Genomic DNA, 22,239 nt, shown 5'->3' with positions numbered 1-22,239 from the left:
ACCGCACAGGCAGGTGGCACTCTCTCCTCAAAATTGGAGGGCCAGACCCTGGGCTGGTTTGAGGGTTCAGTGCATCAGAGCAGCTCCTGTCTGAGGGTCAGCTTTCCTTGTGTCTACACAGAGAATTCTTCTGTGCCATTTCAAAGGAGCAGCAAAAAATATATGCCAATGCAGGGGACTTTGTGTGTTTGGACTCTTACCAAGCACCGGTTGCCCACCATCATATTTAGGGGGTTGCCACTGCACAGTACAGTAATCTTCTCCAATGTTGCTGATTGTGGGAGCTTCTGGAGGGTCAGGAACATCTGAAGAAAGTGTGAGAATGAACAAGAGTTTTTATTGTTTCAATTTCTTTAGGCAAGTAAATTAAATATTTTTAATACTTTCTTTTTCTGTGTGGTATTGAGGTAGTGGTGTCCTCCAGGAATCAGTGTTGGGCCTAGTCCTGCTTAATATCTTTAGTGATGATTTGGATGAGGGTATTGAATCCATCATTAGCACATTCATGGATGATACCAAGTTGGGTCAGAGTGTCGATTTGCTGGAGGACAGGAGGGCTCTGCAGAGGGGCCAGGACAGGCTGGAACATGGACCAAGGCCAATGGCATAAGGTTCAACAACATCAAGTGCTGGGTGCTTCACTTTGGCAATAACCTCTTCCAGCACTGTAGGCTGCAGGAAGAGTGGCTGGAAAGTATTCCAGTGGAAAAGGACCTGGAGGTGTTGGTCAACAGCAGCTGAACATGAGCCAGCAGTGCCCAGGTGGCCAAGAAGGCTGGTGGCATCCTGGCCTGCATCAGCAACAGTGTGGCCAGCAGGACCAGGACAGTGATTGTCCCCTTGTACTTGGCACTGCTGAGGCCACACCTGAAGTGCTGTGAATGGTTTTGGGTCCCTCACTACAAGAAGGACACTGAGGGGCTGGGGCACATTCTGAGAAGGGCAATGGAGCTGGTGAAGGGTCTGGAGCACAAGTCCTATGAGGAGCAGCTGAGGGAGCTGGGGGTGTTTAGCCTGGAGAAAAGGAGGCTCAGGGGTGACCTTATTGCTCTCTACATCTTCCTGAAAGGAGGGTGTAGCCAGCTGGGATTTGGCCTCTTCTCCCAGGCAGCCAGAGACAGGATGAGAGGACACAGGCTCAAGCTTCACCAGGAGAGGTTTAGGTTAGACATTAGGAAGAAATTCTTCACAGAAAGGGTGATTAGATTTTGGAATGGGCCACCTAGGGAGTCACCACCCCTGGAGGTGCTTATGCAAAGACTGGATGTGGCAGTCAGTGCCTGATCTAGTTGACATAGTGGGGTTAGACTTGATGAGATCAGAAATCTTTTCCAGACAAATTTATTATGTAATTCTGTGATATAATTCTAGCTTTATCAGATAGCAACAATAGGTACAACCATAATGTATTAACTTAATCTAAAGGGAATCCTGCTCTTCAATTCTTCTTTGTTAGGTTGATTTCCTTTAAATATCACTGATTATTCATCTCCCTTTTTCTTCCCAGATAATAATAGTTTTTTTAATATAATAATCAAATTTTTGCAAAATTGTAAGGTAATTCTGTTCTGTAAGATGAGACTTGCTCCAGGGTTTCCTATTTTCTCTAGAATAAATTTTATAAAATACGACTGCATGTCTCACATTTTATGTCACTTTGGAGATATTAATAGTAAATATCCTGATTTAATATTTATAAAAGAAGAAAGAAAACTTACTATTTACCAAGGAAGTCTAAATTTTAATACTGTAGGTGAAAGTAATTTTCTTTTATAATTTCTGATTTGCTTATAACTTGTTCTTTTGTTATGTGTGCCAGGGTATCAGCAAATTAAATATTATGAAAAATTTATAAAACTTACTGACTCAAAATCATATCTCTCCCTGGTCTTTTGTGACTCATTGAAGAGTCTGTCAATCTGTTCATCTTCTATCATATACAGTACGTTTCTTTATTCCATTAACCATTTACTACTTATAGAATGAAGTAATCTCTGCTTAAAAACATAACCCATGACAAAATGACTAAAAAGTTTTCATATTTCTGACAAACATGAAGCATGTACTTCAAAATGGATTGTCATCCATAAAATGATAGAATCACCTGAAACAGGTTACTACAGGGTTACTACTGGGAATTCTTTTCTTTTCACCTCTGAAAAAATACTTCTGCCAAAGTTATGATTGATAATATTCCTCTCTTTATGATCCTTTTCCATTTTTCTAAACTTAAAATCAGAACTTGTATCAGAGAGACTTTTAGACTTTTTGAGAAGGTTGAACTTCACCAGACTCAAGATTCTTTCATGCTCTGCCTCTTTCTTTCCTTCACTTACCAATAACTTTGACTGTGATATCAGCCTTATCTTCTCCAACTGGATTCTTAAGTATAACTCTGTAAACTCCCTCATCCTCTTTTTCTGCCCCTTCAATGATGAAGACACAATGGTCTTCATGCATCTCCACACGGACTCTGCCTTCAGATTCAAACAGGAGCTGTGGGCAGGGAAAGTGACAGATAAAATCATTGCAAATTGTGCCAGGGACAGCCTGATGAGTCTTTGTATAAGCTGGAGAAAAACTACAAATCACTAAATATTACAATAATTATTGAAAAGCTGCAAAATGTTTCAAGTTCTTTTTGTATGTAGAAGAGGGAATACATAGTTGGTTCACATAAGTAACATTGGGAAAATTGGTTCTGAAAGTCTGCAGGCTGTTGGGATTGACCACTAGTTACACAAACCCAGTTACGTTTCAAAGAAGTTACTGAGTACTTCCAGAAATTCCTACTTGGTACAGCTGCTAGCATCACTGTGAAGAGTCTCATGGTTAACAGCTGGTTACTGTATAAATTAAAACACGATTATTGTAACTGTTAATGGCACCAGTGTGATTTTTGTCACTCAATATTGTAATATGGAGAAACTTTCTACTTTTCACTAAAATCTAAACAAAAGGACCACAATGTAGTTGTACATATGTAACACACTTCTTTCTTCCTTATGTGCCTATATATCTTTAGATTTAGAACAGGAACCACTAGAAATAATACATATCCAAATAGTGATCAGTGCAGCAAGACCCTAATCCTGAGAATAGTTTATTGCTGTAAAATAAATGTAAAATATTTTTTACTCTATCAAGAGAGAAGTCATTTATGTGAAAAATGAAAGTTGCTGCAAAGCTAATCCAGTTTCACTTCTTTATAATCCATCCACTCTCTTTACCCGTTGTCATCTTTCCATGTGTCCTGTTATTATCCTAGTTATTATTGAAACTTACAGGTTACTGAGGGAAAAAATCCCCACATATAAATCTAAAAGAGTTTTCAAATAACTGCTTTAACTCCTTGTAACCCAGTCACCATATGATGGTGATTAGAAAGACTTTGTCAATCAGCTTCTTACTCTAAAACTGCTCACCAGATCTCTTGTGCCCAGCAGGTGGTTACCACTGTGAGGCAGAATAGTGGGCCTGATGTGCTGTTTGATTTTTAGTATCTACTGAATTAAATGTTATTTCCTTTTACCTGGAAAACACTAACACTTGTGTGGTTGCATAAATAAGAAGGAACTTACCTTATTATCAGTGTTTAAATCACTGCTGTTTTCTGAGGGAGTCATGGAATCATCACTGTTTCGAAGTAGGTCATTTCTCTAGATAAACAAAGAAACCACAGAAAGTCAGCTAAGGCTGAGCAGAACAGTAAAAGCTGTTTCTGCAAGACAGAGAAGAGTTTGTTAGGGGGATTGAATGTGAAGGTGTGAGAAAAGCAAAGTCAGGCAGCAAGCAGACCTGGAAGGAAATCCACCAAAAGGAAGTAAAAAGCAAAAATGGAAAAAAGTATCAGAATGTCATGAATTAAGGGAAGGATAAGTCAGAAAACTCAGGTTTGCAGCTTAGCAAAGGAAGAAGAATAACATTCCTGCAGTATTGCTGTAACCTGTGTCCTCTGATACTAGTTACTCTGTATGTGTAAGTACAAAAATAAGGATTACTTCTCTCTGTAACAATGGGATAGTAAGCTGATGTAAATATTTTAACACTCAGAAATAGTTGGGTCTGTAATACTCATTGAACGAGATCTTTTGAGGCCGTGCTACTCTTTGAGATTTCATTAGTAAGTATATTCTACACAGCCTTCAATCATGACTGGTTGCTTTTCCTCATGTGTTGAGACCTCACACCTCAGAAGTAACGCTGTATAGAGGTCATCTGATACCCAATCATCATTTTATCAGAGAAATTTCAGTATAGAAGAGTCAATTTCTTGCCTTTTAAAAAAATTATTTCCATAGTAATTCTGCATTGAAGGATGAAATTTCTGCGTGCTATTAGATATGCTGTTGTGGTTTGACACGGAAAAGAATTTTCTCGGAAGGAAGAGGTCAATTTGGATGTTGACCAATTGAAGGTGGACACGCCTCTGAGAACACAGAGGGGTTGAAAGCAGAATTCCCAGGAGAACTCGCTCTCTTTGGTTCCGCTCAGCCGCAGTGCAGCCTCTCCCCTGCCCGGCCGTGGCTGGGTGGGGAGGGGAAGGCCCCTGGCCTGACTGAGGTGGGCCCAAGGGTGGAGGGACTGGAACCCCCTGCAGATGGAAGGGTGGAGAAATCTGGGATGTCTCCGTTCCCCTCCCCCCCCAGAGTCTCTCTCTCTCTCTCTCTCTCTCTCTCTCAAGAGACAGCAGCAGCAGTTTTGTCAGCAGTTCACCGCGGGGAAGGAGAAGAGCAAGGGGGGACCACAAAATGCCCAGCTGCCTGTGGGAGTTGGAGCCTGGGCATCGAGCCATCCTGGGAGTCAGGATTTTTAACCCTTCCTTGAGAAATGAAAGCTTTGTGAAATTTTTCTCCTCTTTGGTTTGAAGGAGAGGAAGAGAAACAGCTTGGACCCTGGGATGTTAGAAGGAGAAATTCTAGGTGGGAGGAGGTGAGGAGTGTTTTTTTTGGCTGGACTTTTCCTTGTTGGCCATTGACTGAATTGATTTTTCTCCTCCAAGAGAGCCTGTATTTTAGGAGGATGCCAGTGAGCCAAGAGACCTGCTTCAGCTGGGAAAAGACAGAAGCGGAGTGAACAGAGGAAAGTTAGGGTGTTTGTGGTGGTGCCCCCGTCCTCAAAGAAGGAGAAAAGAAGATCTCTGTTCTTGGACCCCTGGTCCCAGGGGGAAGTGGTGGGGCGACTGTGGTCCCAAAAAATGAAAAAACTGAACTGTTGTTTTCTCCCCTCTTGGCAGGGCATACTTGAAAGGAAAAATCCTAAAAGCAGTCTGTCCATCCATGCATTGGTGGTGAGAGCACTGTGCATGGAAAGGAGAAGGGTCACCATGGCAAACTTTTCTCCGGGTGGTGCCATGTGTGACATGGAAACACAGGATGTGGAGCTGTGTTTCTTGGGGGGTCTGTGGCACAGGAGAGACTCCTGTCGCCCTCCAAGGGCTGAGTATTGATTGTCTGGAGGGTGGAAACCTGATTTGGGTCCAGATTGTGTCTCACTGTGGTTTGTTGGAGTTGGGTGGTGGGAAGAGGAATGTTGTGCAAGGTTTTCATTGTGATCTTTGTGTGTGTTTTTTCCCCCCTTTTTATTCCTTTTATAGTAGTAGCTTAATGAAGTTTTCTTTCTGTTATTAAGCTTGGGCCTGCTTTGCTCTGTTCTCGATTTAATTTCACAGCATTCAATTGAGAGATTGCATTTTCATGGGGGCACTGGCATTGTGCCAGTGTCAAACCATGACATTTTATGCTAACCTGAATAAGAATGTGGCATAATAATGAAGAAGTAGGAGATTGGGGGAATTAACATAATTGGCAATATTATTTTTTCTGTATCTACACATATGAATGTGTAATGATGCTGGAGAATGTTATGCAAAATATTTCTGTTTTGTGCTAGTTATAGTTCAAGAGCCCACAGATGGTGAGGGGTGGAGATATTTTGAGATACCCAGAAAAGAAGCTCACTTAACATTTTAAATCTAGCCTCTAAGTACTTTCTCTGATGTTTTGTAATTGCTTTGATAAGGTAAATAGCAAAGTTTCTCTATTTTTATTATATGAAATTCAGTTTTATGCCACTAGTCTGCTAAGATGACATTTCGTCACAAATGGTAGAATCCTTGATAAAGACTAAAAAAAGAAGTTGCCACCTTCAGAAAATGTTCATTCTATCAGGTGAAGGTGATGACTCATAGTTTATTTTTTTTCTCTGAGGTAGGAAGAGAATAAATGTGTATGGCATCCTTCTATCTGCATCTACATATATCTACTCATATATAGTCAGCCTGTTGAACTAGAAAAACAGAGAACAGTTCATAAAAAGGAACAGTTCAGGATGAATTACAAAGCCAGCTATGTCTCAGACAGCTGCAGTCCAGGTATTTAATTTTTTTTCTTGAGGTTTAAAAACATAAAATTGAAAGGAAGATGGAAATACTTGTAAATAACTGTAAACCAAGTAATATTTGAGAAGGAAAAATAAATTTGCAGTTGTGACTTGCTTCAGACACTCTGTCAGGTTGCACATTACCTTGTTTACTTTCTGCCAGATGACAGTGGGTGTTGGATCTCCTGACACAGGAACATCCAATCTCAGTTTGTTCCCAGCCACCACGACAATCGTGTCAGGGGATTGGCCCAGACAGTCAAGGTGGATCTTAGGGGGTTCTATAGTAAAAATGGAGAACAAAAGTTTCAAATATAGTTTGAGTAATCTGAATGAAACATAATAATAAAAAAAGAATATTCATGCATTAAAATAAAAATGAAAAAAATATACTGCTCACTTTGCTGTTGAAAACATTTTTTACTTGCATATAAATAGTGATTGCTGTTCTTACCTTCTCTTGGTACAAAATCTATCTTGACCTCTGAGAGGGAAAGGAAAGAGGAGACATGGAAGGAGAAATAGATCAGAAAACAGATTTTACATAGTATCTGCACAAACAAAGTAATTTAAAAGCTGACTGAAACTTCATAAGGCACATTAATCAGCAGATTTATACAATAAATTAACAAACAGGCTCTGTAAACCCATGTGGTAATGGTAATGCAAAATAACAGGGAAAAGCAATGTGCCTACACTGAGGTATCAGTAAAGAGATCAGCATTCTCTTCCCTGGTATAACCATGATTAATGTCACCATTTTATCCCTGTGGGATTCCCATTACACATTCTAAAATAACTCACCCAAGAACTGAAGCTTGGCAGAAAGGTTATAAGCAAATCCTTGTGGAATGAAGGAATAATCAGCCTCGTCCTCTGGTGTTACATCCTCAATAATTAGCTTATGGATTCTGGAAATATGAACAAATATATTGCACTCCCTTACCTTGCGTCCCCAGAAGAAGCAGGGCTATGTCAAGAGACAAGGTGCAGGCTATAGGATACTAACAGAAATTATTATTCTTCCCTTGCCATGACACATGTCAACAACCACCAGGGCTGTAGATTGCTCTGCTCTCAATATTAAAGCCAATCCATATCAGTACATTGTCTATGAATGGAATTTTTTGTCAAGGTGGATTGTTTGAAGAGAGGAATCAGTTCCCTTGCTCTAGTCCAGTCCTTTGCCATCACAAGGGCAGTTGTAACACTGCTGACTGGTTTCATTTGATCTGATTGTGAGACAGTAACTCTGACTCAGCAAATTAAAAAGTGATTCTCCATCCCTGTATTATTTTAAGTTCAAAACAGAATACAGAAAAGAATACCAGGAAAGACTTCACTTGGTATTTAATGACGAAGCTTCTTGGTCTCCATTTCCATTAGTAACTAGTGTGCTAGGAAACTTGAGCACTGAATTACGCAACTGTATATGTTAATATAAATGGTTATTTTTCTGTAGGGTTTACTCATATGTACTATCTTAACACTACTGTTAGTTTTAAAGTTATCAACTATGTGTTTTGAATACCAAAACACCATGTAATCTTAATGAAAACTAAGATTTATTTTTGCTGATATACCACTGAAGTAATATACATAAAATGGACCAACTCAGACTGCACACATAAAAAACTAGTCTGTCGCTAAATGTTGGTTGCATATGAAAAGCTTTTAAACCTTTTACCTGTTAGCTGGAGCCAGGAAAAAGTCTCCCTTTATATTCTTAACCCCTGAGATAACAATTCTTATGGATTGCACTGCAATTCCCAAGCTTGTACCTGCTTTCTGAGACAAGACTGACCTGCCAATATGGGAGATCTTTATCCTTTCGTCTGGGATCACCTCCTTTCCGTTTTTCAGCCAGATTCCTTTCACGTTTTCATCAGAAACTTCACACTTGAAGACTGCCTGGTCACGTGCCTTCACTGTCAGGTCTGCAATGCTCTGATAAACTTCCAGCTTTTTCTCTGATATTGTGAGAATAATCGATACACGCATCAAAAATCAGAATAGCTCTGTAAGTAGATGATGTGGATTTACTGAGTAGCATAGGCTGAGGAAGCTGTCTGTGGTAGGAGGAAATATGAAGGGAAATAGACAGCCTGCAGGGCTTTAACAGGACTGATAGCTAAGCACCTGTTGTTATCAGAGTATCTGTTATATCCGGCCCACAGGTCTGAGTTCTCCTTGAAGCCTTTATTATCAAACCCTATGTCCCTTATTGCATCTCCCTTTTCCCTGTCAGGGGAATTAGCTACCACTCTGCACTATCTGGAGAAGGTTACCTTCAGCCTGCTCTCATTTTTCAGCTTCTCTGGTTCTGGGATATTGTGCCTACCTTGCACAATCAGTTCAGCAACTGATACCCCACCATTGGTCTTCACAGTGTAGTGTCCACTGTCCTCCTTGGTTGACTCATTAATAATGAGATATTGTTTTTTTCCATCTTTCTTGAATCGGTATTTAAATGTTTCTTCTCGTGTCAGTTCAATTCCATCCTTTTCCCTGAAATTCCAAACAGTGTTGAGTCATTTTTGTTATGGCTGAAAGAGGAGAGTGAGGCACAGCTCAATGTTACTAGGGATTGGAAGATACCAGGTGAACCCAATCTTTGTAGCATTTCAAGTTGGCAAAAAAGGGATTGTTGCACAAATGTCAGTGCAACCAGAATTGCACTGACATTGCCTCTGTCTTGACTGTTAATTTTCCTGAAGTATTTGACTTCTTATTCAGGAGAATTCACCACAAGTAATTATTTCATTTTTTCGTTACTTCATTTATATTCTATAGATAAATATGAAAGTATGTTAAATGCTATAGGAGATAAAGTGTTGAAAACACACTTCACCAACAGGGAATTTACTGTCTTTAAAACAGCCATAAAGTAAATGGGACTTGATGGGATATTAGTTAAAAGTCTTAATTTTCCTGATGTGTTTTAATTGTTATAAATCCATGATTTGTGGGCATCAGCAAAAGGAGAAAATTTTAGGATGTATTTCAAATGAATGTGTATTTTGGATTTTGTGGCTCTTTCCATTCAAGTATGCCACAGTATACTTAAGACTTTACTAAATTAAGCTTCACCATCTAGCCCAGGAGGAAATTTAATTATTGTAATTTCCAGTCATCATGAAGGGAAATGTACAGGGAGGACTCACGCTGTTTAATCAAGGTCACACAAAAATGCATAGGGTGTTTCAAGGGTTTCCTGTTCCTAATCATAAATAACATAAACAGCAAATACATGCAATTACTTCAATTTACTAATTTTGTAGCATTACATTTTTTGTTTTTACTTGATTATATTTTTATTTTGTTACTTGAGTACTGCTGCAGTTTGTAGATGAAAAAGGTTTTTCCTTTGGTAGTCACATGGAAAAACAAATAGAAAATATGTCTGATTTTAATAGAGTAAAAATATTATTTCTAATTTTTTGTCGTTTCCCTTATTTGTGACTTATCTGTGACCAGTGACTGAGTGACTATTCAGTTTAACAAATGAGCTTACAGAATAGCAAATGGAAATGCTACTTGGGACTCATTAAAATTCTATAGTACTAATTTCTAAGTAGATGTATGGAAGAAGACCTTTTACCTCTGTCAGAGTCTGCTAAAGTAAATCACAAGATCGAAACTTTAAGCAGAGACAAGGAAATTACAACTTGTGATTTAGATGTTCCTGATGCACCTACAGGTGCCTCATGGCTGTTTGTTACAGCAGAGCTCTCTGGAACTCAGAGCTGCTTTAGTGAGGGACTGGCCTCCCAGGTCACAGAACAGCGCTAGTAAGGGAGGAAGCAGAGGATGCCTTCAACAACCACTTGAAACACAGCACTTAGTATTATTGTCAGGATAATGTTTCCTTTTCTTTCCTCTTCATTCCTCTTCAGACAAGAGTCTGAGACAACGTGTAAGATGATCTCCTAAGGCTGGTGTTGTGATTCATGCAAATTAGTTCTGGAACAAGTGCCACAATTCATTACAGAAACATTTGATGAATCACTGAGAATTGACTTTAATCCCAAAGTTCAACATGCTGCTGTCACTAAATGCAAAGCCAAGCACACACTGTGGCTAGACTTTTGGAGCTGAACTTTTAAATTTATTTTTTCAAGGTCTATTTTGATACATGGCTTATGAAAAGTACCTGAATGTTCTATTCACCCATTGGTAAGAAAGAGTTCTCTTGAGATCTTGACTAAATAATGAAAATAGTCTTTTTGTAGTGATTAGTGTCTTAAATCCCTTGGAGGGGAATACTGTCTTTAACTGGTGTTTGTTTTACTGACTAGCACATTGCTGATCCTGTGGATGAGCAGAGAGTTTGCAGAGGGATGTAGTGACAAATAGAGACTGTAAACATCAAAACAGAACTCCAGATAGCATTTGTCTTAAAATAATACACTGCTGCTGTGAAAAGCAGAAAAGCTATATAAGGTAATATTACAGGCCTTCCTTTGACAATTGGAACTATAAAATAGAAGAATCTGTTGATGTTAAAGTGTAAGTGAAGCATTATATAGAATCATAGAAATGTTGGTTTACAGAACACCATAGGACATTGGCCCAGCCTCACATTTGAAGCAGAACTAGTTCAGTAATAGGTAGATCAGCTGTGGTTTAGTCTTTCCAAGTCCCAAACATCTGCAAGATCAAATATCTGTTCTCAACTTCATCACTCCATTCCTCTTTGTCTGGAAATGCACTCCTATTTCCTGTTTGGATTCTGAGGATTAATTGGTTGATGTCTTCTGAGATATCACTGATGTAGGTACTATGTGATAATTGGGACACACAGATTTATTGCTATAAATATACATTACCATGGTATATTTTGATTTGGAGCTGATAAGATAGTACATCCAGCATTCAGAGATGGACAAGTTAGATCAAAACTATGCATTTTATTATACCTTTCTTTCAAGTATTATCCTATTTTCAAGACCATCTGAAGTTTAGAAAAAACCTGTTCCGTAGTACTGCAAGAGTTGTAATAATGTGAAAGCTTCCAAGAGAACATTCTTTTCTGATTGCTCTGAAGAGACCCACGTAATGAATTCTCCAAGCCCTAGTCTGGTGGCCATGCAAGTCACATAATTGCCTTTGTTCATGTGCTTGTGGTTTTATATCCTGGGTTTGAAGATTTAAGAACTATAACAGGTGTTCTGAGTTAGTGCCTGTTGCTTGGCTTAAACTGTTGATCATTTCCCTAATGTGCCATAAAACTGGAACTTTCTCCACACTGTGTTTCAAGTTTTCCCTGGACACTTTTCTCCCCAGTCGAAAATATTCCCTTTTGTTGCCAAAGAGCACTGACAGAGTGTCACATAACAAAACCAGTAAAATACAATGTGAATGTCTGACTGCTCAGTTTTCCATTGCAATGATTTGATGAGTTTCTCTGACCACTTGCTGCATTTCAGACTGAGGCAGCTGCTGGTTTGCCCTTGTCACATCAAATGCCCATCCCACAGATAACAGCTCTGCAAGATGTATGGGAGTTGTTCAAAGGCACAGGATCAAAGTGTGGCAGCTGCGCTGTGTTCTGAGAGGGACAGATCTGATTGTCCCCATCTCTTGTGACCAGGCATCTGCAGGCAGTTCCTGAACAACAGAATGCATGTCCCTGTGCTTGTGGCTTTAATAGTGTAATGCACACCCTGTACTAGCTCTTGGACTCCATTTAAATTCTCAGTTCCTTCCTTTGGGACAGCAGATCATTAGCTGGCACTTTCCAGGAATGTAATGGGCATTGTGGGAATGCTTGATAACCATGTGCCTGAAGCTGTTAACAAGCACAAGGGAATTTCATCTGGTAGAGAAATGAAGTGAGAATAGCACGCATGAGATGTGGCATATGAGCCCTGCTTGTCATGCCTGCCCAAGCAGCATGCACCTTCCAAATTCTGCTCAGCTGGAATGCCTAAGAAAACAGGATCCATGATCTAAATGTTTGTCATCTTAATCCTCACTGCATAAGCATAATGACCAGCTTTGCAGGATCACCACAGCAGATGTGTTCCCTCTGTGTCTCAAGAGACACTAACTTTTTTACCTAAGAAAAAATATTTTAGAAACACAAATGCTTCACTGCAATTGAGAAAATTTCAAAAAGTACAGCGAACTCACCACAGTATGGATCTGATTAGTCTGGGCAATACTTAGATATTACTGAAGTGTAAACACCGAGCAAGAAATTCTAGAGAAACTATAAAATATCTGTACTAAATCTGGGTTTTTGTGTCATGATTTTACTTCTCGGTTCCTCCTCAGTATTTGACATATAGGAGGAGGGACAATCTTTTAATTAAGTTCATTATGTAGAATGCATTATCCCTTTTTATTCCACACCTCCTGGTATGTTCCATGGAGGAAGATGGTTTCATTTTGGTTTGCTTTGCTTTGTTTTTTTCTTCTATTCCCTTACCATTTCACAGTCGCTCCTTCCTCAGACACTTCACACTCAAACTCCACTCTCTCTCCAACCATCACCATCTGGTCCTCCAGTGGGTGAGTTATCAGGATTGGAGGTTCTGAAAATAAAGAAAATTTTATTAAAACAGTATTCTGAAATGGTGGAGACCAGAGGTAGGTTTCACCACTCTGCTCCATAGGAAGAGTCCCTGAACAAATAAATGGTGATGCTATCTTAGAACTTAAAATTTACTATGCCAGATCACCTTATCAGAGTTTTCAATTTACATTTTTATGAATTGGAATAAAAATATATGATTAAACAGATTTCATATATATTCTAAATTTCTAAACAGGAGGAATTACTTTTCTGTACTATTTGATCTGCTTGTAGAGCTTGGGACACATGTTGGTCTTGAGCAGAATCAAATTTTTAAATAAGTTTCTAGCCCCATTGTTGAGATGCAAATAACTTTCTGAATGAGAATTAATGATAACTATCATTGTTCTGCTTTCCTGATTAATGTCAGGCAAATTTTTCCTCAATTTAACTGTAAGAAAAATACTGACTTCAATAGATCTTAGAATATGTTAATATGTTTTCAAATTTCCTTTCCTGTAAGATAAATTTGAGAGTAGATGAGAGAATGTCAATACTAAATGTTAGGGGAGGTCTATTTCCTTCTGATACCATTGCTCACCTTTTACAAATAATTCTGTGAAGCTCTTCTCATCCCCTACCACACATTCATATGCTGCATCATCAGCCAGAGAGCAGTGGTTTATAGTCAATATTCTCTTGTTCCCAACAGCCTCAAAAATATATCTGAAAAGAAAATCTAAATGTAGTTATCAGGAAAAAACCATTCTGGACCTGTCTTGTCCTGTCTGGAAGAAAAAAGATTCCTCTTTTTCTGACATCAGTGGCAAGATTTGTAAGGACTCAAGCCCAATAGCCCTGTCCTGGTACAGTGAACAGAAGCAGTGTTTGAAAAATAAGCACAGGAAATTGTGGGGAATCTTCCTCCAAGTGTGAGATGTGATCCTGTGAATGGTGTTGGATGCTGTCCTAAGATCTAGCATGACTACCATTAAAAATGACTTCAGCACAAATTCACTGGAAACTTGTTTTACATACAAGTTACACTGAGATATATCCCAGATGAGGAGAAAGCGTATTTGAGCCCTGGATATACCCATCAAGAGCAGAATATAATCTCAGGACTTACTTGCTAAGTTGGTAGATGAAGGCATCCAGTCCCACATGTAGATATATAGAGCAGAGGGAAGAAAAAAGAAAAAGTTATGACAACAGCAAACTGACCCTGAGCCATAGTACTATGTAGATCCTTTCTCTCCTATTTCTCCCAGTTTTTTCCTTTCTTTCTCAGAAAAGCTAGATTTTTCACTTTGTCAAAGCTGTAGCTCCTTCCTTTTTGAAATTCTCATATTTCTAGTTTACCTGCCGCTCACTTGGATCTCCTGTCCATTCTTCAGCCATTTCACATCAGCATCTGGATTGGCAACTTCAACCATTAATTTAATCTTTTGCCCCTTGTCTACTTGGTAAGCTGGATCCAGTTTCTTGAGGAATGCTATGATAAAGAATGATTAAAAAAAACCTTATCATTTATATATATATTTTTTTTCATGCTGGGTCATGAAACAAATCTTTATTCCCTTTCATGTTGTTTACCATCATCTTTAATGTTCCCCAATTTCTGCATCCCTGTTTGAATTTTTACCCTGTCTGTTCTTCATTCTGTACCATTTTTCCTTAATGTAGGATGACAAGCATGTGTTGCAAACCAAAATAAGCAAAGTAGAATACTCTAAATAAGATGTGAATATGTATTCCAACACATCCTAAACAGAGTTACATCTGCACATGCAGGAAAATTACACTTGGTCTTCTCAGTACTGATGAATGAAGGCTGTTGCCTCCTCTGTTTCAGACTTTTTAAGAAGTCAGTTACAATTAGGCAATTAATACTTTGCCGGATTGGAAAAGGTTTGAGAATTCCAAGGGTATCATACCAATGAAAAATAAATTGTTTAAATATGTCATTGTTGCCTGACAACTTGGGTGGGGGGCAAGTAGGGGATGTTGTTTTATGTTCAGGGAACTATAAGGGGCCAAGCTTGTGGAGCTGGTGAAGTGAGCATGTTCAGTATGTCCAGAGTTCAGAGCAAGGTATCTCAGAATATTGGCATAGCTGCAATCTTTGGTAATCAGTATTTCATATGTAAAGCTGGGTAATAGCTGGAACAGGAAATTACTATTTCTCATGATCTTGTATCTCCTGCTGTAAAGAAGACATGAACACTATATTTGGAAGAAAAGCATCTCACCAACCTGTGCTTTTTTTCTCTTCCTTCTTTATGCGTTTGAGGCGTTTCAGCATCCCACGCAAATCTGTGATACCATACTGGAAAGCAATTTTCTCGTATTCTGTAGGAGGAGCTTTCCTCAGGATATCCCAGACATCAACATCAGATTGTGATTCAGATTTTCCTTCACCTCTGCAGAAAGGGATTAGAGTCTCTGAGTGCTGCTATTACGAGTATTTAAAGAAAGCTATAGGGTTGGCAGCTACATATTGTCTTGATGAAGCCATTTCTTAAAAAAATAATTAACAGTCTAGCTTTTTACTATAGTATTAGATAAAATAATGAAAAAAAACCTGGTGACTTGTTTTGATTTTATTTTTATATAGTGATTAAAATTGAATTCTGTCCTGAAGGGTTTATTTATAACAACCAAAACTAATACATTTTAACTTCCTTTAATGATGGGTAATGGAAACATAAGGAAACTTATTTTCTTGTGATGGTCAATAACAAAACATGGAAAACAGCAAAGCAAGGAACTAAATTGATATGCTGGCAACATCTTAGAAAAAAGGTGCTTGGTTTATGTAGGTAGAAGACATATCCTCTTCTACTCAGGACAATTTTTATCTTCACTGAAAAGAATCACAGGTTATTAAGACATTTATTATCTGTTGTGAAGGAAATTGTTGTCTGTAGTAATCTATAAAGCATAAAGAGACTGGTGAGTAGTGGCAAACAAGACAGTATTTACAATGAACTGCTTATTTATATTTTAGCTAAAGAATTAGTGACAATGAAAGAATTAATGTTTGGTTTAGTAAAACTAAGGGAAAATTTTGCTGTCTGGCTTTGGGAGAAGTGTTCCTTTTTATCTGCCATCATATCTTTGTTTGAAAGATCATAAATAGAAAAGGAAATTGGTATGACCTTACCGGTTGGAAGGGCGCAGGAAGCTGCTGTACTCCAGAAGGACGCAGAAACCGTATGGGAAAACACGCAGCATCCCAACGGGCAAGAAAAAGGGCAGCATGTGTTAGTACAAAAGAGCCATGAATCTCATCTTCACCCTTAGCAGAACATGCCTGTGCTTCAGTAGTAGGGAGATGAAGGAATTCATGCAAATGCTCTGAAATGGGCTTGAGGGAAATGCTGATCCATACTGAAATCAAACTCACTCCCACACTTTGCTTATACAGTTCCGCTGTGGGATTTATATGCTGAGTGCAAGCACTTCTGCTTATTCCTACTTATTGCTGATCACTTTCCAGGGAAACAAATAACTCTACTTCCCCCTGCCATCATGGCATTTTTGCCTGTCATAGTTTGCATTTTGGTAAATAGAGAAATGATGGAAGAAGTAACATTTTAGTGAAAAATTCTTAGGAGAAAGAACTTTCTGTGGCTGTTGTTTCTGATTGCCACCAGCACCAAGCAGATTCTGATGCAGTAGAACACACCCTAATAATGAAATCATGTTCAGTGGTAAACCCCAACAAGAAGACAAGTTATGCAACAGGTGATGCAGAGAAAAGTGGAATGTTATTGGGTTTATTTCCTTTTTTTGCAGGAAAATAACAGTCTAATTTATTTGTGATAAATACTGCTACTTAATAGTACTACTGTAGTCAATCCAGACAGCAGATATAACCAAACATTTCTGGTACTCCTTTTATTGCCAAAAAAGTGCCTGCTTGCAATAGGACCACTGTCTTTAATAAAGAAAGCAAGCAAGAGAAGAGGATTTCAGCTCACTGAGACTGAGCTGAAATCTGGTAAGCAATATCTCATATTGTCAAAGTGCTTTAGCACTCACTAAGCCCGAAGCCCTCACCAGCACTCACTGAATTGATAGGAGGAGCTGAAGTTTGGAGTGCCTACGATAACAGCAGCATACTGGGTATTTGCTTTGCCATAACACTGCATCAATATCACCACAAAATTTTACCAAGGTTCCTCTTCTATACACCTATCATTTAGTTTAAGGCTGCTACAAATAGCTTTTAGTTTTGCTTAGCAGGAGATAGGAAAACTGAACTGATTTGCCACATAGGTGAAGATTTTTTTTTTTACATAAGCAGTTATTGGGCTCGTTGCCCTGATCATGTCAAGGAGTGGCTTTCAAATATTTCTAAATACATGAATATTAAAATAGATATATAAGTACTAAATACTAAGTACTATATAAAAGTAAAGGTATAAAATATTTCTAATAAGTATTTATTATTTCTACTATTACAGTCAAACTTCTGTGGAGAAACTGTATCTAAAAAGTATAAAATCATAGGAAATAAGAAAGACTTAAGAAATTAAAATATTTTCATCTTCCTTAAGACATTACATAAATATTGGTAGTTTATCTGCCTACTTACAGGCTTGTCTGTATATACAGACTTTATATGTGAAAATTTACAGGTAGGACTATTCATGGAGATTTCAGAAATGTTTTGTGTGAGTTATTTCTGAGTACATAATGAGAAAAATCTTCCAATTTCAAAGGAGTTCCTAAGGAATCTAATATCTTTCACTATCAAGAAGACCTCACTAGTTTTTGCTTTAGCTTTTACATTACTCAGTGTCATCCTATTGTTTTATCTTGAAATACTGTTCTGGTGTATGTAATATAAGAAGTTTGAACATAGGAAAGAATATAGTCTCTTACTAGTAAATACTAATTTTTTTTAAATTAAAATAAAAGACTTTTGAGTTTCATGCAAAATGGGACTAAAAGCTAGAGGTTGTGATTTCTGTTTAACAGAGTTCTGAAAATGGAAAGAAGAAAATGTTTGCCTTTGAGCAAAGTTTTCCCATCCCAGCACTCCTTTTCACTATTTTGCATTTGTTGAAATATTCTCTTTGATCCCAGAAAGACACAGAGTTTGTCCAGAGAAGCTGTACTTCTCCACTACCAAAAGAAACTAAGCAGTGTATGAAAAGTAATAGAGCACTTGGACTCATGAGGTTTCTCCCACTCCTCCGTTCTTCTCCCTGGTGCTGGGGATCCTTATTCACAGAGATCACCTCATAGGTTAGCTATGCTCTTGGGGGCATCAAGATGCAGCTCAGTGAACCTGCTGTAAATGGAATATGCAGCTGATATGTTTTAAACATATGTGGAGGGGTTAAAAATAGTTTTGTACATCCCAGAAATGGTTCCTTCCTATCCAGTTACTGTCAACTGATTGGACTCTGTCAGCTGTCACCTCCTTCAAGGTCTCTGCTCACTATCCCATTTAATAGTCCTGTGACAGCTGTTCCCTTCCTCTTCCCAATGACCTCTCCTTGGCCCATGACATCTGTATGTCAACACCAGTTAATTAAATTACAGTGATAGGAGATACAGTGTTAAATGAAGCTCTTTATTATAGTGAAGTTATTTATTATAGAATGATCATTACCTGTGGATTGAGGGACACTTGTAAAATGGTGTAAGAAAGCAGAAATTGTAAAAGAATAATTATCTATTCTGTTTGAATCTGCAGAGCTCTTGAGAGTTCCCCAGCATGAGATCCCTTTTCCTGTTCTATTTCAATGAAGAATTATTTCATTACATTATGAGATTTTATGCCTATCTGTTCTCATTAATATAAGTGGTCTTCAACCTGAGGTGTGCAAAGCCTAAAGAGTCCACGAATTACTTCTGAAGTGGCTGTGAAAAACAACTAGGAGCAGTGAATTTATGTTCTTAAATTCACTAGGCAGAGATTTGTAATTCAAGAAATGGCAGAAACACTGTTAAAAAGCAGTGAAATTGATAAGCTTCTTTTAATAAATTATATTTGTAGCCTAACAAATGATAGTTAAATCAATAAATTTAACATTTCTGTAAATACTTAAGACTGTTACTGCTGTTTTGAGTTTGATTACTGCTCACATCTAATTATGAGAGCAAAAGAGAAAGGCACAAGGAGAGGGGCTCTTAGTACTCAGCACCTCATTCCAGCTGAAGATCCTGTATGCAATTATGCAAATATTTTCATGCTTGTTTTCATTTATTTAAAATTTGATAAAGAAGATAAGCTATTGTTTTATGCCTTACATCTTCTATGGAAACTAGAGACTGCTTATAACAATTTGGGTTCATGCTGGAACAAGAAACTTAGATATCAATGTCAGTTATAGAAAGTTTGATAGGTGTCTTTTCTGTCTGATCTGTCTGTCCCCCTGAAGTGTTCTGCTTTTGGTGCTACTGCCAAGCCAGGATTCACCCATGGACAGATGCCCTGCATGGAGTGTAACACAGGGGTTTGTGCACATGTGGCCTTGTTTGCCCCACTGAAGTTTGAGTGAATTAGCCTGAGGCTGTTGTGGCTTTATTGCTTTCTGCAGGGAGTTACTTCACATGTCAGCATGATCCTGTGATCTTTGTGAGGATAAAGCAGTTTTTATAAATAGTGATACCACTGCCTGAGCAGAGAGTGAACACAGATTCACAACACTCATCCAAGTAGTTGATTGTGGAAACTTAAACTAAGAAAGTTTAGACTTGCAAAACATGAATCTAAGTGACAAGTTTTTATAGTAGTTTCAGGTGCTGGAAAGACAAACTGAGTGACCAGGGTCAGTGAACAGAAAGAAGCAAGCAAAACTTAATCACCTATTCGATAGGCAACAATATTATGCAAATGATTTTTCTGATTCTAAATACTTTGACAACAGGAATACAAAACAGCAGGTTATTGAGAAAATCTGGAAATTCAAGGAAATTTTAGAACTGGTTGTATGAACAAAAGTAATGGTAAAAGCCAAAGGACATTCAGAGACATACATTGATCGTATGAAATTGTCTTAATTTTAACCTTAGAATAGTTTAAAAGAATTTCTGTCTCAGAAATGAGCAGTCAACAATTGTCTTTTGCACTATTTTTTCCATGTTCTACACGTAAAGACGACAAAGATGCATGCATTATTCCAAACCAAAGGGTTCTTATATTCAGTCTGACCCATGCATTTATAATACAATTAAATAGAAAGCTTACTCTCTGTTGGCAACAGTGGAATCCAAAACATTCAGATTAAGAGTTTGGTAAAAAGAGAAGAGCATAAGTAAACAGGTTATGAAAACAGATACAACAAAGAAAGATGAGAATTAGAGAAGAAATTACAAGAAAAAGAAAAGTGAAAGTAAAAGTAACAGAAAGAAATGCCAATTACAGTTGGAAGAGTAAAACATATTTGTTATATTTATGCAAAATAGGATATCTATATCATAGTTGAACTGTGTAATAGCTACATTTAGGTATCTAATAAAAAATCTTGGTTCTTAATAAGGCAGCATTATAAATAGGTATTTTAATGCCCGCCCTTGCTCCCATGAAAAGGGTTGCTGGAAACCTGAGTCCAAGCCTTTTCTATCTTGGGAAAGATAATTTCTTTTCTTTTTTTCTCCTATATAAACCTAGCAGAAATGCAGCAAATGCTGTGTATTTCAGGAAGTAACCATAATTGCCTATAATGCTTTTTCCATTTAGAGCTGCTTTAGGAAAATGACAAGAATTCTGAGTTTGTGAAACTTCCACTTATTCCAGTTCTGTTGTTTCAGAGTCATTCAACAGAAGCTTTATTTCTCTAGGTTTATGGATTTTTTTTACTCACCTTTTTTTCAGTAGAGAGCTGAAATTAAACTCTGCCCCATCATCGTGTCCCTCGGTACTGTACAGTAATAGAAAAGCCATAATTAGTTTCAGAAGGAAAAGGGAATAGCTTGTGAGACTATAACATTATACAGATGACATATTTTTGTAGAGAAGTAGTAGATGGGTTTATAATGAATTAGAATGTGCATTGACATGGAAGGTGACTTAAGTAGGCTCTGTGTTCATATTAATTTGCATTTAGGTTTAAAAATAAATGTAATGAAGTTGTATTTTTTCTGTGCTGACTGAGCATGAAGTTATACAGGTTATTAATTTGGTCATCATATTGATTTGGAATGTATTCATTATCATCTGTAATAGGTGTTGCAGAAGCTTCCTCCTTTTCTCTGTCTTTTAGGAATGTGGATATTGCTTACAGTTGGGGCACTATTAATCAAGATTTGTGGAATGCCTCACAATCTAAAATCACTGGTTTTACCCTTAGTATTATCCCAGCTGTAATTGTTTCTTGAGGTTCATTGTGTTACCAGGATTCATTACACTGGAAAGAAAGGTGTCGCATCATTGGTGTTTGGGAGAGTTGAAGGAGGAGTCCTGTGATCTGGCTTTCAGCCTGAAATGAGGTTCAATAGGCCTTTGTTCAACAAGCATCATGACAAGCAATGTGATGAGATGGTCTGAGAAAACAAGAAGCACCAGGCAGGAGCTTTTTGAGTGTAGTTCCACCTGTTGCATATGGTAAACTCAGATGGAATGCACAATGTTATTTTTGGTGTTCTGAATCCAGTAGGTTTTAGCTGTGCTTCTGATAATTTGTAATATTGACCTACTCTGGAAATAGCATAAAGTCACTACAATCTCTTCTTCAGATTTAATTCCTAAAAAAAAGGTCATCTTTGTATTCAGATGGGATTTAGAAAGCCCAAATGTATTTTCTTTATCTCAACCAGTCTACTATCATCAATGGCCAGCTGCTCTTTAGCATCTCTGCTGTCTTGAGTGCAAGAATCTGGTGATTACATCTCACAGCATTCATATTCTTCCAGAAGCAACACCTTGCATTTAATTCTTGTTTCATAAGCAGAATTTTTTCTTTCCAGCTGTACTGGTGGTAGTTGTAGACCATAATGTTGCTTCTGTCCACACACAGTCCTAATTGCCTCAGAAAAAAACAGTCTGTCTATAGAATGTAAATCAAAGTGTTGGGAAAACTCAGTATTGCAGGAACAAGAATTTTTAGAAGAAAACAGCCTAAACAAAAAAATGATGAGCATTTTAAAAGTACTGTTAAAAAATAAAACAGAAACAAGTGCCAAGCTTCTTGTGCTGCTGGACAATATAAGGTTAAACAACAATTTAGAGTCTGTGTAATTTGAAATATGCTGTGAGAAGAGATCTTTTCTTTAAGAAAATGCTGTTTTCACATATTTGGTTCCTTTCAGAATAGTACAGTACTGGAAAGGATAATTGACTGGGCATAAGGCTCAAACAGAGAAGTGTAGTTTTGGCC

At 37.9% G+C, this 22,239-nt stretch overlaps 1 protein-coding gene across 1 annotated transcript in view; it reads right to left on the bottom strand.

Annotated features, from left to right (window-relative positions):
• MYBPC3 (myosin binding protein C3) overlaps window positions 1-22,239 on the bottom strand; it is a 62,867-nt gene that overhangs the window by 24,472 nt on the left and 16,156 nt on the right. The window contains exons 8-21 of the mRNA XM_085581723.1: window positions 20,728-20,784; window positions 16,068-16,091; window positions 15,158-15,324; window positions 14,264-14,396; window positions 13,503-13,627; window positions 12,815-12,920; window positions 8,723-8,889; window positions 8,186-8,351; window positions 7,186-7,292; window positions 6,836-6,865; window positions 6,526-6,662; window positions 3,582-3,659; window positions 2,337-2,496; window positions 201-305 (exon numbers count right to left, since the gene is read on the bottom strand). Coding sequence (XP_085437849.1) covers window positions 201-305; window positions 2,337-2,496; window positions 3,582-3,659; window positions 6,526-6,662; window positions 6,836-6,865; window positions 7,186-7,292; window positions 8,186-8,351; window positions 8,723-8,889; window positions 12,815-12,920; window positions 13,503-13,627; window positions 14,264-14,396; window positions 15,158-15,324; window positions 16,068-16,091; window positions 20,728-20,784 — 1,562 coding nt within the window. The remainder of the gene's footprint in view (window positions 1-200; window positions 306-2,336; window positions 2,497-3,581; window positions 3,660-6,525; window positions 6,663-6,835; window positions 6,866-7,185; window positions 7,293-8,185; window positions 8,352-8,722; window positions 8,890-12,814; window positions 12,921-13,502; window positions 13,628-14,263; window positions 14,397-15,157; window positions 15,325-16,067; window positions 16,092-20,727; window positions 20,785-22,239) is intronic.

Source organism: Lonchura striata, chromosome 5 (genome assembly GCF_050655825.1).
Source record: "Lonchura striata isolate lonStrDom1 chromosome 5, ASM5065582v1, whole genome shotgun sequence".
In the NCBI taxonomy this organism is placed as follows: Eukaryota; Metazoa; Chordata; class Aves; order Passeriformes; family Estrildidae; genus Lonchura; species Lonchura striata.
This window is presented reverse-complemented; position numbering and strand designations above follow the sequence as displayed.